The 22619-nt window shown below is 42.1% G+C and overlaps 1 protein-coding gene across 1 annotated transcript in view; it reads left to right on the top strand.

Annotated features, from left to right (window-relative positions):
* The window catches only part of HMCN2 (hemicentin 2), a 169408-nt gene that overhangs the window by 10227 nt on the left and 136562 nt on the right, over positions 1–22619 (top strand). The window contains exons 2-6 of the mRNA XM_075185190.1: positions 4048–4118; positions 4222–4380; positions 6269–6391; positions 14704–14875; positions 18541–18647. Coding sequence (XP_075041291.1) covers positions 4048–4118; positions 4222–4380; positions 6269–6391; positions 14704–14875; positions 18541–18647 — 632 coding nt within the window. The remainder of the gene's footprint in view (positions 1–4047; positions 4119–4221; positions 4381–6268; positions 6392–14703; positions 14876–18540; positions 18648–22619) is intronic.

The raw sequence follows: 22619 nt of genomic DNA, 5'->3' as shown, positions 1-22619 counted from the left end.
CAGTCTTTGATTAAATCTTGGTCTCCATTAAAATGGCCACCTCCATAGGCATCAATACATGGGCATAGGACACAGTTTCTGAACTGTGTCATCATGCCACAGATGGTGAAGCCAACCACATCTTGTACTGGCTCAGCATCAGGGAGAATGCCAGACTCTTCAGGGAGTGAGGGAGATCACCCCTATTTCAGGGACCCTGACATTCAGGGAGAGTAGTAAGTATGATTTACTGACAAGATGCCTCAGTCGTGCCTTCTGAATGATAAGTTTTGCGGGTCTCTGTCTTTGGAATGACGTTTGATCCCTACCATTCCGCTAGTCTAGGCGAGACAAAAACATGCAGTACATTTTTAAATAAAGGTATTTCTCTTTAAAAAATATCATCAAAATGCTGAATTCATTAGGCCGCTCGCCGTTATTTTTAAATACAATATACATCGTCATTGACTCATTGCTGCATTGACGTAAGAGATGAAGAACCATTAGAGATGAAACACTAAAAAGAGCTTTTTAAGTGCAGATAATCCTGATTTCATTAAGTGGTATGAACAGCAGTGAGTGGTGAGATTGGCTGTGTATTGCTGGACACTTTGTGCGAGGTCTGGTGAGCTGGTTAATACAACGACGTATTACTCCGTAGTGCAGGAGTGACTAACACATCAAATGTGTTCTAAGCCTCTGTGAGGGGCGACACATTGAGACAGCTCTGAGTGATGCATGACGTATTCAGCCCCTAGAATAACAACTGCAATATTTCTTTAGAAGGAAAAGTGTTTGTTATTTACAAAAGATGCATATGTTTCATTCATTTGCTAATAATACGCTATCATACATTTATTGTACTGTATGGATCTGATTCATGCCCGAAAGCAACTTGCACGTGAGTTGCCTTTTAAAAAAGCATGTGACTCGAGCATAGTCCAATCCAAGAGTATCTCAAGCTATGTTTCGATTTTAAACTGGATGGAAATACAGTACAATAAGAGGTCAGAAGGCATAAAACTTTTATTTAAACATAAAATAAAATAACAACTCTTAACAGTATAATCATTTACAGAAATATTTATTTTCAAATATACTTTTATATATATATATATATATATATATATATATATACATATATATTTTTTACATTATGTACATCAATAAAGATGTTTTCAATGCAATTTAATATTATATCTTCGTTGCATACAGTCGTTCTGTGGCAGCTACTGACTGCGCATACGTGTAATTTTTAAATCAAAAACGATGCCGTGTCCATCATCATTATTAATCTGGATTCACACCTGCCCTGTAGTGGGGGCAAAAGATGCAGGTGAAAACAAGTGCACTTACGGCAAATGCAGGACTTGACTCGGCTGCATCTGTACACTGTATTGTACATGACCTACGTTACTCTGCCCCTCCCACGTTTCCCCTCTCAAGATGGAGGCAGTCATAAGTGTCAGTTATGTGCAGACGTGAATTGCACGCAAATGCGTTCATTGACGTAAGTCATACTTGCCAACTCTCCCTGAATGTCAGGGAGACTCCCTGAAATAGGGGTGATCTCCTTCACTCCCTGAATAGTCTGGCATTCTCCTTGATGCTGAGCCAGTACAAGACGTGGTTGGCTTCGCCATCTGTAGCATGATGACACAGTTCAGAAATTGTGTCCTATGTCCATGTATTGATGCCTATGGAGGTGGCCATTTTCATGGAGATCAAGATTTAATCAAAGACTGACAGGTAAGTCAACATGACTTCAGTAATGGAGACAGAAATGTAAAAGACACTTCAGTCTCTAGAGATTCATTAGCTGCTTTTCTTTAAGCATAGTTGCCTACTCTCCCGGAAGGTCCGGGAGACTCCCGAATTTCTGGGAGACCAGAGCAACCTCCCGGTTCTAGCCCCCGCAATAGATAAGTAGTGGTGGGTGGGGCTTAATGACGCAATATTGTGTCATATTAGCCCAACCCCCTGCTGTAATTGGCCAAAATTGTGACAATCGTTTAGGGACGGGCCAAAATGGTGCACTTCGTCAAGCCCCGCCCCGGCACGGCCACCTCCCCCAGGATCTCCCTGAAGCCAACGAGGAAAAGTTTGCAAATATAACGTAAGGTCCGTTTCTGGGCATCTGCAGAGCTATGTCACGCAATAAACTCTATGGAGCTGACGTTTGTCTGAACGTGAATTGTGCCTCATATGCTCTACAGTGCACACACTATGTAGGCAGCCATTTTGTGAGCCTAGATTTTCATTAGCCATATAAATGGCTCTTATTGTGCATGTCACTTTGAAACCAATACACCCACAAACACACACACACAAACATACATATGTCCACACATACATAATAACCTAGAAGTAAGTATAGAAGCTCGTTGCCAGACATTTTATAATTATTTCTCAAATCTGTGCCCCACAACACCCGGAGGCTTTGACCTGAGATAAAAGTATATAACCTTCTTTTTACAGAGTCAAGATTTGTGCATAAAACGCACATACCTGTCATGCATATGTCTTGTCTCAGCTAGAAATCAGCTGTGCCAGATATTTACTGGAGAACAATTACCCGGAGGTTCTGTGTACTTAAATTATTGGTTGAATTTAAAGGATAGACATGCAGCGATACCCTGTACTAGGGATAAGGCTGGGTATACACGCAGGTTTTTTCAGCCAATCACACGATAAACGACCGTTCGGCCCGATATCACATTAGTGTGTACGCTCCAACGATGAGGGATTATAGCTCCAAAGCTCAACGTATAGTTTCATTTTTAAACCAGACTAAAAGTCTCGTTCAACGACAGAACGATGTTGTTCCAATCCTGCAGTGTGTGCGCACTCAGGACCGGCAGTGTCCATAGATCTCTATGTAGTGTGCAGAGTTATGATATTTCCAGCCGATGGTTATGACAGATGAAGAGTACAGATCTGACGGTAAATCGTGTAACACGTGTGTAGTGTGTACACATGAATCGGCTGCTGATCGGGACTTTCAGTCATTGGTAAAATCGTTAACGATATCGCATCGGGAGAAATTTTCTGTAGTGTGTACCCAGTCTAACATGTAATATTTACAAATCTTCCATACTATCCAAATGCTGTCCCTTATGGATACTTTGTGACTATCAGTTCTCTAATGACTTACAGAGCTTAAACCGTGTGAAACACAACCTTTCAAACCTTTAAAATAAAATGCAATGCCATAGAGGCACAATACATTGCTAGAAATTAGTTTACCATTTAGTAGAGCTGGGAGACATGACTTTTGTCTCTGCCCCATAATCCTTTGCTGGTAATCTAGTTCATGAAGGCTTTTTCCCTCACAATATAATGACTTATGGGTGGAGCCTAACATACCTACCGGCAATGTGTGTAGGACCAGCTGGCACTAAACATAATGCAGCAATGGATACTATAGGGTAGATACATAGGGGTCCTTATTTTGTAGGACGGCTGAATAAATAGAGATCAATGCTCTATATTGCTAATCACTGACCATCTCCCAAAGGTTTGTCCCCTCAGCCGAGAGTACAATCTATGTTGGAACCTAGAACTCATGGAAACAAAGTGCCTTGTCTAAAATGACCACTGACACTGAGATTCAAACAGGAATCACCTCAAATATCCATAGGCAAACCAAGGGGGGTTTCCTAGTGCCTGGAAATCCCCCTCCACTGTATAATTCAGGTGGCTGGACCCTGCTCCCGCTTCACACGGCTCTGCTTGAAAAGGGAGAGCTGCATGCACCTAACAGTAGTGCACGCAGCATTGCCCATGTATATTATGGGGATAGAGAGAGTTGGAAAGCAGCCAAGCACTCTCTAGAATTATAGCCACGCCCCCATGCATGCTGGTCACGCCCACTGGTGGCGTGGTGTGGAAACCCCTCTCTACAAATCCTGCGTTTACCCCTGATACCATTTATTTGTGTGTCACAAGTAGGAGACTTCAAGACTAGTTGGTGCCAACAGAAATGTATCTGCAATCTCACTTTTCATTCCCATACGGTGCGGTCACGTCCTGTCATTTATAACGCACTTTTCTTTGTATCCTTTCTAGAGATAGGACCCGTCACCATCACCTCAGATCCAGAAAAATTCAAGCGGGAGCTGGAAGAGTTATACGTCCAGGTACTGAAATGATTTACGATAATGTATTAACTGTAAACAATATGGGGATGTCGTTAATTCATAACGAACGTCCTTCTTCCTCTATAATCCTCTACTTTTGCAGGGTGGGGGCGACTGCCCTGAGATGAGCGTGGGGGCAATTAAAACGGCGGTGGAGGTCTCACAGCCCGGTTCCTTTGTCTACGTCTTCACAGACGCTCGAGCCAAAGATTTCAGGAAAAAACAGGAGGTTCTGCAGTTGTTACAGCTCAAGCAGTCGCAGGTTTGTGTTTACCGCCCAATATTTTGCACCTTTTTATATGTTCACAGACGTGTTAGCGACTCTGGTCCCATCAGTGTATGACGCTCAGGATCCATAAGAAAACATTTATCTCTCATGATCCTCTATAGACAACTGTGTCTGAGTGATAGAGATGCTATATAGATTGCCTTACTTGGTATTGGTTTCCGGTTATACCAATCATGGGACTCAGTAGTTCCTAGTACCGCCCCATAAACACATGCACTCAGTCCAACAGACTTTAAACTGCAAACATTGGACAACACAGCTTACTGTACACAACTGCAAACACTAAACACATTATAATGTACAGGGCGGATACTATTACAAATAGACCCGTTTGTAGCTTAGTGGAGGAAAATTTTATTATTGCTTATTTATATAGTGCCACCATATTACACAGCTCTTTCCATAGACCATCCAGTCATTCACATCAGTCCCTCACAGATAGATAATGCAATAGCTGTAATTGAACCCATGCCCCCAGCCCTGTGAGCCGGCAATACTTACCACTGTGCTGCTCTTTTGGGGTAAGGAGTTAAAGACCTAGGGATTATTACCTAAACGCTCCTGTATATCTCCCGTATTGTTTTAATGCGTTTAAACATTTGTAATTGCAAAATAATACAAGAGTCATTTTTAAAATGGCAAAAATCGACTGTAGATTATATCATAATTTATGGAAATGGTCTTTTAATTTGTTTTAACGTGTGAGTATGGAGAGGTCATTATTTCATTATTCAGTGAACACTACATAATGTGTGTAGTTGGAGAAATAGTGGAACCCCATAAATGATAAGGCTATTTGAAGTCACCCGAGAATTCCAAGACCAGTTTGTTTTACAGAACTGTGTGACTTTTGAAAGGCTTATTATCTACAGAAGAAAAGTTTTATTTTTATAGCACATCATCATCATCATCATCAGCAGCAGCAGCTATTTATATAGCGCCACTAATAACTGCAGCGCTGTACAGAGAACTCGCTCACATCAGTCCTTGCCCCATTGGAGCTTACAGTCTAAATTCCCTAAAACACACAGAGACTAAGGTCAATTTAATAGCAGCCAATTAACCTACTAGTATGTTTTTGGAGTGTGGGAGGAAACCAGAGCACCCGGAGGAAACCGACGCAAACACAGGGAGAACATATAAACTCCAATGAATTACAGTTTTCTATTACTGAAGTAATGGTGCCCAGGGCCAGGTTACAGTAGGGGGGTGCAGCTAAAGGCTTTATAGGGATTCAGAGGTCCCACATTCAGAGATAACTGGCTGACAAGTATTGACACCTTGGTACATAGAGTTTGCTGAATATTCTACTCAGGGTGGTTTAATATAGAGCAGTGGTATATGATAGTCATATGTTTTAGCGGGTAATAAGGTCTAGAGTAGTGATGGCTAACCTGTGACACTCCAGGTGTTGCGAAACTACAAGTCCCAGCATGCTCTGCCAGCTATCAGCTAGTTATCTACTGGCAAAGCATGCTGGGGCTTGTAGTTTCACAACACCTGCAGTGTCACAGGTTAGCCACCACTGGTCTAGAGCCAGGCACAGATTATGTGGAACAGGGGCTTGTGACCTGACCACTGTCAAAGGTAATGTTACTCTGCCACTAATAATGCCACTACTCACCAATTATAAGAGTTGGCACTGCACACTTATTATAACAGTGCAGTCTGTGGTATGTTTTGTAGTTGCGTTGTAGTCACCCGGATCATCATCGTTATTTTGTGTTCCAAGCCCGGCACACACTGACCTTGGTCTCCATGAAGGACAGCCGGCCAGTGGTCATTCAGTAAAAGCTCTATCTATTCAGAACCACGTTTACCTGATTGGACCACGCGCTGTAATACGCCACTTTCCTTGCAGGTGGTCTTCGTGTTGACAGGAGACTGTGGTGACCGCAGTCACCCTGGTTATCGCGTGTATGAAGAGATCGCAGCCACCAGTTCCGGGCAGATTTTCCACTTGGACAAGCAACAGGTCAACGAGGTAAGCGAAATGCGTTGGTCATCACCCCGCCATGGGCTGTATGACCCCTTCTAACAAATGCCTAAAAATCTAGTCTGGGAACTTGTGACGTTCAGAAGCAGAGTTAGAAATGAGCAACCGTTGCAGAAATGCCCATTTGCAAGGGCGCCAAGATGGGGGGGCAGGTACAGAGTACCTGACTGTGTAATGGGAGGAGCCACCAACCTTGTGTGGCCACACCCACTTCGGCAGCTATGGAAGGGGCACCAAGTAGTTGCTGTACTAGGGCCCGAGATTCCTCTTGGCGGCCCTGTCCATATATGCAGTATACAGAAATATACCGAAGACCTCTCTTAAAAAAAAGTAAGTCTAGCGTGAAAAGGTATTTTTACTTAATCCTGCAGAAATACGCCCTTGGGACCACCTCACGCACACTTATCTGCCCGCCCCTTTACACTTCTGGGAGGAGCCTCTGTGTAAACTCCGAGCATTGCACAATATGGTGAAAAAACCCCACTTTGGGCTAGATTTACTAAGCTGCGGGTTTGAAAAAGTAGGAATGTTGCCTATAGCAACCAATCAGATTCTAGCTGTCATTTATTTTAGTACCTTCTACAAAATGGCATCTAGAATCTGATTGGTTGCTATGGGCAACATCCCCACTTTTTCAAACCTGCAGTTTAGTAAATCTAGCCCTTTATCTTGTTTACATCAACTCATCAGAGAAAAGAGTTCTAGTCAGTGAAACAATGATCCTTAATTGACAGACATTGTCAAAACTGGCAACAAACATTGATTTAATTGTTACATTACACATGTTGATTGATTTATCTTAATTGCTGTGTTTATTTACCTTTCCAGAAAAGAGCATCCAAATGTGCTCTGTGGGGGCCAAGAAGGGAATTTTAATTTAAAAATAGAAAAGAAAAACACTTGACGTTACTTTGCTGAAACAATTTCATACTTTAAACCGAAATTACTCTTTATTAAATACTTTATCTCTGGATAAGTCCCAACAGATTGTATTACAAAAGCTAAAGTTCTAAATGATTTGTTTTGCCTTCAAGCAATGAGTAGACCTTAATGAATAAAGTGTGGATGGCCATGTCCTGGGTTACCCTTCTCGTTCCTTTACCCATGGGGCTTTGTAAATACCGAAATCTTGTTTTAATATTCATTTAAAGTGACAGCCACATTTTTATTTTTTTTTTCAATTTAATATATCTTGTATTTCATGCTTGACATATAATAAAATTACAATATTTGGTCATTGCAATACAGGATTCTCTTACATGAAATATCTATGTACCATTATACTACAAGTTTCCTGTTTATCTTCTGCTGACAGTGTATTGGTGGAGGTGTTGCCCATAGCAACCATTCAGATTCTAACTATCATTTATCTAGTACATTGTAGAAAATGATAGCTAGAATCTGATTGGTTGCTATGGGCAACACCTCTACTTTTCCTTTTTAGAAGGTTGGCTAAATCTACCCCATAGTTCAGTAATGGCTAACCTGTGACACTCCAGGTGTTTGTGAAACTACAAGCCCCAGCATGCTTTGCCAGTAGATAACTAGCTGATAGCTGGCAAAGCATGCTGGGACTTGTAGTTTCACAACACCTGGAGTGTCACAGGTTAGCCATCACTGCCATAGTTTTACACAGAGGCTCAGATTTACATCCTGTCAGTCCCAGTTGCTTTTGCTATACCCCTCCCCAGCACCCTTCATTATGACTTCTCATTCAACAGGTGTATAACATAAATATATACTTTCCATCAGTAGTAAAACTAAGGAATGGGAGAGAGGTGCAGCCAAAAATATAGGTACAAATATAAATTGTAAAATTAAAATGATTGAATTGACTATTGGTTTCAAAAATATCTCTTAAATAATTTCTAAATCTGTCAAAAATGTATATAAAATAAATTATTACTCAAAATGTACAACACCCATTAGAACAGTAAGGATCAGATGAGGGTAGAACATTCTTGCCAACTTTTATAGCCTCCCCTCTGGGACATGTATTGCATCACCGTGGCCCCGCCCCCTTCGATGTGACGCTGAGATTCACAGGGGCGGGGCCTGATGACGCAATTGCACCATTGCTGGGACTCGGGAACCTCCCGGGACTTCCAGGAGAGTAGTCATATATATGGGGTAGAAGCTATAGAATAGAATAGTTAATGTAAACAAACAACTATGAAAGGTCTTCATTTTCCTAGTAGTTAGTCATACTTGCCAGCTCTCACAGAATGTCCAGGAGACTCCCGACATTCGGGTGAGTCTCACAGACTCCCGGGAGAACTGGCAAATCTCCCTCATCCGGCCGTCACAAAATGACGCGATTTGCGGTGAATCGCGTCATTTAGGCCCCGCCCCCGCGCCAAAACATCATTTTCATCGTGGGGCGGGGCCAAAATGACGCATTTGGCTGCGACACGCCCCCTCCTGCCTCCCGGGAAAAAATTGCCCAAAGTAGGCAAGTATGGAAAATAGTCAAAATCCAATCCAAAAGTGAGGACAATAGACTACTAGTTTCTGGTTGCTGCTTTTCTCCAAACAAGTGTAGTTTGTTCAAAGCCAAGGACAGGGATGAAATGAGGAGGCTGCTCCCCCTCTCCATATATTATTATTGGTTTGCAAAAAAACACCCAAAACAAAGAGCGCCAACCAAGTGCCCCCCTGGATGCAGTGGCGCTCCTGCCTCCCGTAGCGAATCTCAGATTTTTTTGATTTTTTTGTAAACTACAAGGAAAAAGTATAATTTAATGAAGGAGTTTCCTGCCTCCCCTGCAGTTCTACCGCCTTGGGCTCAGTCCTAAGTGGCATTTTAACAAATCCAAACCAGGTTCCACGGATCACTGTACATAGAGGTTACCCTGCAGTCATATGTCAGACAGCACAGGAACACTGAGTGCATATTTCTGCCGAAACACAATTCTCCTGGTTTTCTTATTTTCTAACCGTGACTATTCAGACCTAGAAATGTTTTTGCACAATGCACATTTTTAGTTTCTTTATATTGTAATTCATTTTAGGAACATTTATAACACCAATTCATAGGTAATACTGACTCCTTTGTGATCTACCTACTGCTGAGTGTTTAGTAGAGATGAAAAGAGACAATTAGTGAAACAATTAAATTGTTCTGATTACTGACTTGTCTAGTGCTATGAACTCTCCCAACGAGCTGTGATAATTAACCGTAGCTACAGGACCCTGATAATTGTAAGAAAAAAAACCATAATTCAGGCCGAAATGGATTTGGCGTAAAAATGTGCCCTCAATCCTGTTAAACGTTTTTCTGCATAAATTGAAACGGCCGTAAGAATAGAATATGACAGCAAAGAACCGCTTGGCCCATCTAGTCTGCCCAGATTTTAGCCCAGAACGCTCAGAACAGCGTTTCGGCACCTTTTTTTCCATGGGTTTTCAAAGTTTAATTAACCTTTTAACCTTTTTTTCTCTCTGCGGTGCTGCTACAGTGCAGCACCGGATCTTAGTGTGTGTCCTGCTTCCGGCTCCGGCAGCGTTGTGACGTCACGACGCTGCCAATGAGAGGAGCTGCGATCAAGCAGAGAAGCGAGAAAGAGGCATAGAAGGTAAATACAGACTACAGAAAGCGGGGTAGGGGGCGCAGAAAGAGAGGGCTACAGAAAAATGAAGGGGCAGAAAGAGGGCTACAGAAAAATGAGGGGGGCAGAAAGAGAGGGCTACAGAAAAACAAGGGGGCAGAAAGAGAGGGCTGCAGAAAAATGTTGGGGCACATAGAGTGGGCTACAGAAAAACGAGGGGGCAGAAAGAGTGGGCTACAGAAAAACGTTGGGGCAGAAAGAGAGGGCTACAGAAAAACGAGGGGGCAGAAAGAGAGGGTTACAGAAAAATGAGGGGCAGAAAGAGAGGGCTACAGAAAAACGTTGGGGCAGAAAGAGAGGGCTACAGAAAAACGTTGGGGCAGAAAGAGAGGGCTACAGAAAAATGAGGGGGCAGAAAGAGTGGGCTACAGAAAAATGAGGGGCAGAAAGAGAGGGCTACAGAAAAACATTGGGGCAGAAAGAGAGGGCTACAGAAAAACGTTGGGGCAGAAAGAGAGGGCTACAGAAAAACGAGGGGGCAGAAAGAGAGGGTTACAGAAAAATGAGGGGACAGAAAGAGTGGGTTACAGAAAAATGAGGGGGCAGAAAGAGAGGGTTAGGGGACAGAAAGAGTGGGCTACAGAAAAACGAGGGTGGCAGAAAGAGAGGGCTGCAGAAAAACGAGGGTGGCAGAAAGAGAGGGCTACAGAAAAACGAGGGGAGCAGAAAGAGAGGGCTACACAAAAACCAGGGGGGCAGAAAAAAAATGCTACAGAAATACCAGGGGGGCAGAAAGAGAGGGCTGCAAAAAAAACAGGGAGGCAGAAAGAGAGGGCTACAGAAAAACCAGGGCGGCAGAAAGAGAGGGCTACAGAAATACCAGGGGGTCAGAAAGAGAGGGCTACAAAAAATTAGGGGGCAGAGAGAGAGGGCTACAGAAAATGAGGGGGGCAGAAAGAGGTGAGTTCCGGCAACTTTTTTCTTACAAAAAAAGCACTGTTTTAACCTATGGTAACCTCAAACCCTAGTTGATCAAACCCTAGTTGATCCATTATTCTTTCTAAGGATATCCTTATGTCTATCCCAAGCATGTGTAAATTGCTGTACTGTAATAGCCTCTACCACCTCTGATGGGACAAGTTGGTCTGTAAATAGTGTTTTAACTTGACCAGTCTAGTAGTGTGATCTCTCCTAGAACAGGATGAGCCACCTTGGTCTGAGATTATTAAGTTGGGCAGGAAAGATTTAAGGTAATTGGTGCTGATTTTTACATATATTTTCAAGTCGTATTAAGTAGAGATATATGACTATAGCTTGAGCAGACCTCCTTGTCCTCGCCCAGCTTGAGAACAGTTATATGGGCCATTAAGGTCTGACTGGGAAATGAAAGTGGATTTAATGATGGAATTTGCTTTTGCAAGGAAGACCTTGGATAGCTCAGCTTTGAAACATTTATAATACTGAGTAGTGTAGAATATCATGGATCTAGACAGGAGTTGTGTCTCTATTGTCTAGAATCTGAGAAACAAGTATCTTCTCAACAAAAGTATTTTTTATGACAGGACTCTCAAGTATTGAATTTGAGCTAAAAGTTCTAATACTTGTTTTTTTTTTGGTTTTTTTTGGCTGTCCCGATTTTAATTACACTCCCTATTGTTGTACATTTGCGGACCTCCCATGTACATGTAGGGGCAATATCAGACTTTGCCTTTCAAAAAAAAGCTCCAAATCTCAGAAATTTGGACTAAAAATTCCTGTAAAAGTGAAAAATTCAACCTCTAGGTCCACAGACCAGCAGCTGAATTACAATACGGGCAGGGGGACGAAGCTATGGAGCTATATGATATTAGCTGAGGATGGTGATGGGAAAATAAATAATAAATTCTAGTGTATGTATGTTGGGGATAGTATTAGCATGAATAATCCTGGGTTGAGGGATGTAAGTCTCACCACACATCACTTAAGTGCAAATGGTGAAGCATAAGGGGGCAGTGTGTGGGGATCTGTAAGTGGTGGTTGGAAGAATCCAGTGGTTCTCAGGTAATTCTAAGTTGAAATTACCTCCTATGAAAAGCATTCCCTCTGGAAAGCATTCTAGAGTGTGCAACAGTTTAATGAGCTGAGGTGTTTCCCAGTGTTAGGGGGGGTAAATGAAACCGGGTATAACGGCAGTATTAGCTATGTGTGACAACACCAGTTATGGCCAAGGAGGAGGTACGTTAAATGTCCCAGTAGGGAGAACGGCTCCTACTTAGAACCCTAAATGGTATAGCAAATTGTCTCAACATTCTAAACATTCTCTCTGGAAAGCATTCTAGAATGTGCAACAGTTTAATGAGCTGAGATATGTTCCCAGTGTTAGGGAGGTAAATGAAAGCAAGTGTAACCGCAGTATTACCGATGTGCGATAAAACCAGATATGGCCACCGAGGAGGTGCGTTAAATGTCCCAGTTTGAAGAACGGCTCCATACTGAACCCTACTTCGAACCCTCAATGATATAGCACATTGTCTCAACATTCTAAACATTACTGATAAAGGATAGGGGGTGAGTGTGAGACGTTAGATTAGCCGCCGAAGGTGTTCACGTATAGGAGAGGTCATTGTGTATAATGTAAACCGTTCAAACAAGACTTAGTAAACTTTGTGTATAAAAACAGTGGAGATGAGCAAAGAGATAAATGTAGAGTGTGACAAATAATAATAAACAATGTACTAAATCAACATTTTAACTGCTGCGAGACGATGGTATAGGTCAGTGCCATACACCTATATAGCATATTACCTGGTCCTGGAGTGAGATGGAGATGAAGGAGCAGAGACTATCTCAGTTGCAGGAGGTGGAAGCTAACATTCCTGATTTATAATGTCCTGAATACTTTGTGGACCGAGAAAACACGTCCCTAGTGCGTATCCTCGTGTACATTCTTTTAGTGCTTTGTCACCAGCATCTTATATTACCATTAATAACCAAAAACACAACATGCTACCAGGCGATGAAAGAGGCTGTAGACTGCGTTGGTGTTGTGCCGGCTGTTTTGCAGTTAGTGATGTATATTGGGACGGTTATCAATATTAATAGATCAGGGGTCTTTATATGGTCTTGATTTTAATAGCATTTAGACTACAACACCTGGAAGTTTATAAGTCGGTTGATATGTCGGATTGTGTAGCCAGGTGTGCCCCCAGAACGCACACAGAACCCCCCCCCTGGGCCCGCTGGCTGGCTCACATCTGTTTTCCTGTTTATGACAGAGAGAAAGCTGAAGTCTGTCTGTCTCCGGCATGCTAGCTGAGCCTACTCCATCTGGCTGTAATTACACAGAGTGCCCTAATTCCATCACATGGTCGCATTATTGTGCTGAATAATCACATCCGCAGCACTACCGTGGGATGACTTTGTGAGTTTCCTTTTTCATCTATGTAAAGCAGTGATCCCGTCGCTCTCAGGACTCTTCAAACATAACGGCGCCCTGATCGCTGCTTATTCTGTTTTTTCATGTAATGTGGCCTCCTAACTCCTTCCAGCTGCCAATCCTAGCTGTTTGCATTTTATTTATAATAAGAAAGTGAATGTTTGATTCATTATTGACTGAAATGTACAAGAGGGATTTACTACACACAGTATTTTATTATATTTGCAGAGCTCAATATTATCTTTGCATTTTTTATGGTTACTTGCATGTCTCAGTATGTGAAGATGAAAGCAATCATTTTTCTTCTCTTGATGATAGGAGCTGAGCCAATCTAGGTATTGCTCGCTGATAGCTATTAGAAATGCACCTGATTCTGTGCTATAGTTGCCTATTCTCCCGGAATGTCCGGGAGACTCCCGAATTTCGGGGAGTTCTCCCGCACTGGATAGCCACCCCCACAGATGCCGCCTCTCCTTGTAAAGAAGGCAGGACCTTCATGATTCGATTCTCGCCGGTGTCCCCCCACTCTTGCCCGTTTGCTCTCCCCTCCATGATCCCCCGGAGGTTACCCACAATGGGGTTTCCTGATTGCACTTTGAACTTAATTCAACTTTAAACATCACAGGAAGTCCAAATATTAAGTAAGCATGTTCTATGGCAGAGCGCAAAGACTACAATCTGCTCTGTAGTATCAGTTATCCTAATAATCTAGAGGGGGTGGAAAGTACGCATTTAAGGAGGTGTTCCCAGATCCTGTCTGCATAGCCTTCGTAGCCCTGAAAACATCTTGATTTTTATGTTTTCTCAGGTGGCTGTGATTCAGCCATTACTTTCAATGACATACCTTTTGTAGTCACAAATGCATGCATAAACCACCATAAGTAATACATCAATGTGCAAACATTATATATAGAGTAAGGTCAGCTGTGATGTCCCTTTTGATCTATTAACTTAATTAAAACACAAGTGAGACCCCAATGAACATTTTTATAGGAGTGAAGAAAAGTATTAATTAACGGTGTGTTTCCAAAAGTGTTATTAGGCAAAACTTTGAAGCGCTCTCTTTAGTTTAGATGACATGTACATTCCTCTACGGACTGCAGTCCTGGAAAGATCTTGCAGAAGTAAGTAACTTGTTTGGGATCGGAGGAATCTACTATAAGGTTCCAAACAGTCACACTCAATATTATTGTATGGGTCTAGTGTCAATGGCTACCGCTTAATCTATGATTAAGCAGTAGCCATTGATACATAACAGTATGCAGGGTAGGTGGAACATTTTAGCAAGTTCTTTGGTTACCAATATATATATTATTTACCACTTTGCTCTCTCTCAGGTGCTGAAATGGGTTGAGGAAGCTATTCAAGCCTCTAAGGTCCACCTGCTGTCCACCGACCACGAAGCGGCAGGTCAACGACAGTGGCAGATTCCATTTGATCCAAGCCTCAAAGAAGTGACCATATCTCTAAGTGGTCCAGAGCCGCTTATCCAGCTCACTGATCCCACAGGTACATCCTGACTCTTTCTTTTCCTATTGTAACTTCTCCCCTTTTCTCTCATACAATTGAAGGTTTATATAATAAAATAGAAATGGACCATCCATAACTCATATGAACCAATGAAATATTAGCGTTTCAGTGGGATTTCCACCTTGACGTGTTTTTCCTGGATAGTTTTTAGTAGGAGACCTTGTTTGAGAGCCCATGACACCTTTCCATCAAGTGTCCACTTCACAACACAGAAAAATGAATAACAAGGTCATGACCGCAAGTTTACAATCTGGGGTAAAATATGAGTATTGTACATGAGTATAAGTGCCACAGAAGACATATGGGTCTGTGTAGATTGGGATATGGGGTGGCTTAGTGGACAGCACGCTGGCTTAGTGGTTACCACTTCTGCCTCACAGCACTGGGGTCATGAGTTCAATTCCCGACCATGGCCTTATCTGTGTGGAGGTTGTATGTTCTCCCCGTGTTTGCGTGGGTTTTCTCCGGGTGCTCCTGTTTCCTCCCACACTCCAAAAACATACTAGTAGGTTAATTGGCTGCTATTAAATTGACCTTAGTTTCTCTCGGTCTCTGTGTGTGTATGTTAGGGAATTTAGACTGTAAGCTCCAATGGGGCAGGGACTGATGTGAGTGAGTTCTCTGTACAGCGCTGCGTAATTAGTGAGGATATATAAATAGCTGATGACGATGATCCAGATTGCAATGGGAAAAAGTTCTTAGTGGGGCTATACGATCCAGTGTTGGTTGTTTGAGTATAGTGAGAGAATATATGTAAGATTTAAATAAACTGTGTAGAGGGTGGTAATCACGTAGCCTAGGGAGGTTACAAAGGTGGTTTGGGAATTTCTTAAGTTTGCCTAAATTTTTTAGGGAACTCTTGAAGGGGATTGGAGGCAAGGGGAAGGTTTGTTGTAGGAGGAACGGAATTTCACAGAGTGGGCGCAGCCCAACAATGTACTGTAGCTGAGAATAAAAGAAAGTAATGAGTGTGGATGAGAGGGGCAGATGTTGAGTGGAGGGGTCAGTTTGGGTGATATTATGAGGCAAGTGAAGAGGTAAAAAGAAGAAGAATTAGTAGAAGTATTTTATATTTAATTTGGTAAGGTATAGGCAACCAATGTAGGGATTGGCAGAGCGGAGCAGCAGTAGAAGAACGTTTTGGGTGGAAAATGATTCTACTTGCTGCATTCAAAATAGATGGGATGTAAGTCTAGCTGGGGAAAGACCAATAAGAAGGGAATTACAGTAGTCAATGCAGGAGATTGTGAGTGCGTGTTTTAAGGATTTTGCAGTGTGTGAGACACAAGACGCAAAAGTCCTTATTCAGCTTCTAGCGTATCTGAAGAAACATCTTCTGTTCAATGCGGGTCTAGGTGCACTCTTCACATACGGCACTTGCGTATCGAGACAGACAATTGCACTGCAGAATATGTACAATACATATATGCAATATAAAGGACCAGCAGATCACACAGTAAAAAGTATTAAATTATTGTCACAATAATATAATCAATTGGGGAACCACATTGAAAAAAAATAATTTCTGGGTTTTTTTTTTCGGTTTTTATTTTATCAAATACATTTCTCTGGTTGTCCTCAATGGGCCTGAGTCATTAAGGAGAGCAAAGCAGAAAAAAGGAGTAAATTTGCTCCGGGACAAACCATGTTACAGTGCAAGGGGTGCAGATTAGTTTATTATTTTGCACATAAGTTAAATAAATACTGGCTGTTTTTTCATATAGTACACAAATACTTGATAGCTTTATTTTTACACTGAAATTTAAAGTTGATCTAGGACAGGCCCTATCCCAACTATAAATCTGTCCCCACATTTTAAATTTACCTCCCCCTCCAATGCAACATGGTTTTGCCCAGGAGCAAAGTTACTCCTTTTTAATGCTTTGTTCTCCTTAATGACTCTCCTTAATGACTCAGGCTCAATGTGTACTGTATTTAAAATTATGTTTTACAGTTGCTCCTAACTGCAAACACATGTTGTGGCATGCATACACGTCAGTCGTCACTAGTAATCAGCACTTAGACCTGCCTTGAAGCTGCTACAAATGATACGGCATTACATTAACCCTCCCCTTCCCCACCGATCCACCCTTCAAATCATCGGCAGTCGTATGTGTCATTTGCGTGCAAAGATGAATTGCGTTCTTTGTCGTTAGTCTCGTTTTCACGCATGCACAGAGCGAAAATGTTCAAAATATGCTACGTAAACGGACTTACGTTCCATAATGAATCAGGTTTAATACGTCCATATTACTGGAGATATTTCGTAGATGTAACAGGATTTGGGTACAGATTGGATGTGGGCAACAAACTATGGTAGAGTTTATTGCAGTGCAATTAACAAATAGTGATGTCAGGTAAGTACTTATTTTGATTGGTGGAAAGATTAGTAGCTCAGCTTTTAAAAGTTTGCATTTGAAGTGACGAGAGGACATCTAAGGTGAAATGTAAGAGAGATATTCAGTAACGTGGGCCAACACAGACGTTGAAAGGTTCAGAGTGAATTTAATGAGTGTTATCCGCATAGAAGTGATAACGAAACCCAAAGGAGCTTATTCATTTTCCAAGACGAGTAATATAGATAGAGACGGGCAACGGGCCTAGAGCCAGTCCTATGGTACCCCAACTTAAAGAGGAGGGGGAGTCTGATGAATGGACACTGAAGAAGCGGTTTCATGAGTAGGATGAGAGCGAGAATGAGCAACAGTGACCAAGTAGACATGGCAGCACTGGTGGAATACTCTGACGGAGACCTGCAGCATTATAATAACAGCGTCAAACTAAAGGCACCTTGACGAAACCATTTAGAGCTGCGGGGGGGGGCAAATTTAATCAGAAAGGGGCGTGTCCTAGCTCAACTCTAAATCGCAGTGTTAAGATAAAGCTGTCCAGTATTTGTGTGTTACATGCGAAAGCAGACAGTATTTCTCTGCATGCCAAAAAATAAATACATTTGCACCCCTTGCATTGCAACATGGTATGTCCAGGAGGAAATTTGCATATTTGTCTGGCTTTACACTAAATGAGGAACTTAATGTTTAGTATTTTTTTGTATGGGAACCACTATCTGAATACAACATGGCAGGAGATGAGCGGTGTCCAGGAACCAGATACCCCAAGGTGGACAGATCATTAATCAGTCTAAGGGTTAGATTTATCAAACAGTCTAATAAGTAGAAGTGGAGGTGTTGCCCATAGCAACCAATCAGATTCTAGCTATCATTTATCTACTACATTCTAGAACACGATAGCTAGAATCTGATTGGTTGCTATGGGCAACACCTCCATTTTTCCTTTATAGAAGGTTTGATAAATCTACCGCTAATACAAGTTAGTTCAATTATTGCAAATGAGAGTTTGTGCCATTTACACAATTATGTTAATTGACTCTTAATATATATGTATTTGTTTTTAACATTTTCGTGATATGTCTCCTCTGCATTTTCCCAGTTCTGTATTTTAATTTACTGCATCATTATCTTGGTTCGGCATTCCTGCACTGTCTCCGTTTATTATATGATTGATGTCATTCTCCCTCCAGGCTCAGTGTTCCTATCTTCTTGTACTGCTACAATCTCCTCTGTACTTGGCTACCACCAGAGAGACAGATTATGACCCCCCCCCCTTTATTTCTCTCCTGGCAGGAAGAATCCTCTCAGTCAGCCAGGGTCTGGAGGAGCTGCTCAGTATCCCCAACTCCGCTCTTGTTTTAGGACTGAAGCCGACCGTGCCTGGAATATGGGTTATCAAGGTAAAGTACCGTAGGGTGTGCACTGTGTTACTCTGAGCTCGGTCCCAGAGAGTTGTGTAAGTTTAATAAGTATTCCTGGAAGACCTTGGGTATTCTCTTACAAGCAGGCTTCAACACAAGTGATCTGTTTTATATATAACACATACTTGCCAACTCTCCCGGAATGTCCGGGAGACTCCCAAAATCCAGATAGGTCTCCCGGACTCCCGGGAGAGCAGGCAAGTATCCCGCATATTGCAATTTACTCGCCAAAATGACGCGATTCGCAGTGAATCGCGTCATTTTGACCCCGCCCCCCTCAACAAAATGAAGTTTTTGTTGTCATGGGGGTGGGGCCAAAATTACGCGATTGACCGCCCTCCAACCACGCCCCCTGCCGGGGATCTCCTGGAATTCACTTTTCAAAGGTTGGTAAGTATGATATAATGTGTGTGTTGTTGTGGATTCTGTTATCGGACATTTATAAGGAAAGTTAGGCAAAAGTAAGGCAAAACCATGTTGCATTGAAGGGGGCGGTACATTTAAAATGTGATGGCAGATTTATAGTTGGGATAGGGCATGTCCTAGATCAATTCTAAATTCAAGTGTACAAATTAGCTATCACGTATTTGTGTGCTACCTGAAAAAACAGACAGTATTTTCCTTAAGTGCAAAATAATAAACTAATTTGCACCCCTTGTACTGCAAAATGGTTTTGTCCAGAAAACTTGAGTAAGAAAACTTACTAAATTTTTTGCTTAACTTTCTTTAATGAATCAGGCCCCTGGTGTGTACAAGTTGTAAAAAAAGCAGAGCAGAGGTTTCCATGTCACCCAGCCTCAGAATGTGATTAAAATACACTAACCAGGATCCTTTCCTCTGATGTTAGGTTACATGCCATGGGGTAGATGTATCAAACATTCTAAAAAGGAAAAGTTGAGGTGTTGCCCATAGCAACCAATGAGATTCTAGCTCTCATTTCCTAGAATGTACCAGATAAATGATAGCTAGAATCTGATTGGTTGCTATGGGCAACACCTCCACTTTTCCTTTTTAGAAAGTTTGACAGAACTACCCCTATGTGTCTTTAAATACTGTTCTTCTATACCATACGCTGCTCAGTGATATCCTACTGGGAGTGGGGGTAAGGCTGGCTTCTGACAGACGTATTAGACCGGTGCACTTTTGAAGACAGAAAAGCACAGCATTTCGAATCTCCTGTTGTGACACACAATAGTGAATGTTAAACCCCATTTCCCCGTCACACAGGAAGCACTTCAGAGAGCTTCAGCCGTGAGAACGTTGCATGCTGCATAGTCTGTATTGTGCAAGGATTTCTCAGATATCAATAGGATTGACATGAGGGACTCGGAGGGTATAAGGCAGTGATTAGCAACAGGCGGCCCTCTGAGCATTCAGTTTTGGCTCCCAACTCCTTCCTTCTATATTGTCAGATTTGTTTGTTATAGCTTGTAACAATCATTTAAAATGGCTGCTGATGTGTTATTACAGATAGGTGTTCTACCTGAGATTAAGGGTAATATGGGGCCATTTTGAAGGCTAGATGGCTGCCTCTGCAGACCCTGCAGTGGGTCAGGCTGATTATCACTGACATAGGCAAACCAAGGGGGGTTTCTGGTGCCTGGAAACCCCCCTCCAAGTCTGGGGCGCTGTATAATTGAGGTGACTGGACCCTGTTCCCACTTCACACGGCTCTGCTTGAAAAGGGAGTGCTGCGTGCACCTAACAGTAGTGCACGCAGCATTGCCCATGTATATTATGGGGATAGGAAGAGTTGGAGAGCAGCCAAGCACTGTCTAAAATTATAGCCACGCCCCCATGCATGCTGGTCACGCCCACTGGTGGCGTGGTGTGGAAACCCACCTCTACAAATCCTGCGTTTGCCCCTGACTGGTATAATGCAGAGTATACTTTGCCTAGAGGTAGTTATTAGACATTAAAGTAATTCAACTAAAATATTTACATTTCTATCCTAATATTTACATCAGACCCGCTACGTAACTAATTAATTTGTATTATTATTATATTGGTATTATTTAGAGTTTTCATTGTTGAAGGAGAGTATTTGTGGTTGACAACAGATATTGCAAAAGTATTCAATGTCTATCTGCACTGTGATGACTAGGTGTGATTACATTTGTATATAAAGTAAGATTGATTCACTGAAGGAGGTCACAATTCTGCTTTTATATGGATAATCTTAGTTAATCATCTTGAATACAGTAAACAGTTTTAGGCACCAGTTCATGAAAATCACATTTTAATAAAATTGCATTATAAAGCCACAGTTTGATCTTCTCATATATTAAAGGTTACTGAGGTGAATAATATACATGAAATACCTGTATTGTTTGTACTTAGAGCTGCAATCCAATAAATTGTATATGTATTTATAAAGTCACTCTGGTTGTCTGTAATTAGAAGACAGTAGTGGTGTTGTTTTTGTTTCTTTACTTTTCATATTCAAGCCGTTTTTAATGACTTACATGGCAACCACAGTCGCATGACATATGATACAATTAGCAGAGAAGCTTTGGAAAACCCCTCTTCTGAGCATGCTTGTTCACAGCACAATCCCCCTCCTTCCTCTGCCAGTATGTACATGCAGGGAGGGCTCTGACTCATAGATCCAGTCACCCTTTTCCTGGTAATGAGCGCTGAGACACAAATACATTCTAGCTGAGGGTCTCTGTCTTGGAGTGGCAGCCATATCAGATTTTGCACAGGGAAGACTGACTGACTGGAGGACATCCTACAAAAATTCCATCTGAAAAAATCCTTGTTAAACAGATAAAAAACATACTATATAAAAACCAAGAAAAACATATATTAGAAAATGCAGCTTTTTAAGATAACTATGAGGGAGGTGCTTCTCTTGCTGTGCAGAAAATCAATCCCTGGATTGGTTGCTTCATACACAGGGGGCGGGACCAGTGATGTCACAGTAACTTAAATGACTGCATTCATAATGTACGATTGAAAAGTAGTTGAAATTACGTAGTTCTGTCGCATGCACCTCTTTCCTGACCCTGTCCCGAAAACTTATATCCCCACCCCCCCCCCCATCCAACCAGTTGCCTTCCTGCTATAGAATGCGGTGGAGGAGGGATTTGGTCTTGTGGACGGCAACTTCCACCGGGCCCAGGATGAAATAAATAAAGAGATTAGACAAGCGGCGATCTGTCCTCATCATCGTGTATTTATATAGCGCCAGCAGATTTCGTAGCGATTTACCATTGGGAACAAACACGGTAATAAAACAATACTGGGTAATACAGACAGACAGAGAGGTAAGAGAGCCCTCACCGCGAGCTTACGCTGGTGGGAGGAGCTTCAGCCGCCTAGATGGGAAGTCAATACGTTACTTTTTACCAGCGCTGCAGTAGAATGTCAGGGAAACACTGACGTTACCATCATGATTCATTACTGAAAACTTCAATCTTTGTCTGGTGGTCCGTTGAAAAAGAAGACTGGGAAGAACAAAAGAAAAACAATCCTTCACTAACAGGGAATACATTTAGCTGTAGGAACCTTGTACAGTGGGTTTCTGCGCACATATACTGCAATTACAGTGCAGACAGTAATGCTCAGTTTTGCTCTTAACTCTGAGGTGCAAGCAAAATTGAGCAAAGTTTATTACCATAAACGTCATGCAGGCTCCTAAGGGACCTCACCCTTAATTGAATCTCTCCCTAAGTACGTTATTATGAAGGTGTAGCTGTCCTAAAGAGCTTGGCCCTTAATTTGGTCCCTGTTTGCTCAATACTTTTGTGTTGTAACAACAGAATATAATCCTATGCCCCCAGCTAGTTCTTTAACGAGTCCTGGGGAAGGTGTGGGGATTCCTCCCTCCCCGGCCTGGTCCTTTGAAGTCTGGAATAGATTCAGCATGTGAATTTGTTTATTTTGTCTTAGTTTTCTTCCATTTCTCTCTATCAGTTCCTTCAAACATTGCTAAAAGCAGCTCGTTAC

Source organism: Mixophyes fleayi, chromosome 9 (genome assembly GCF_038048845.1).
Source record: "Mixophyes fleayi isolate aMixFle1 chromosome 9, aMixFle1.hap1, whole genome shotgun sequence".
NCBI classification, from domain to species: Eukaryota; Metazoa; Chordata; class Amphibia; order Anura; family Limnodynastidae; genus Mixophyes; species Mixophyes fleayi.
This window is presented reverse-complemented; position numbering and strand designations above follow the sequence as displayed.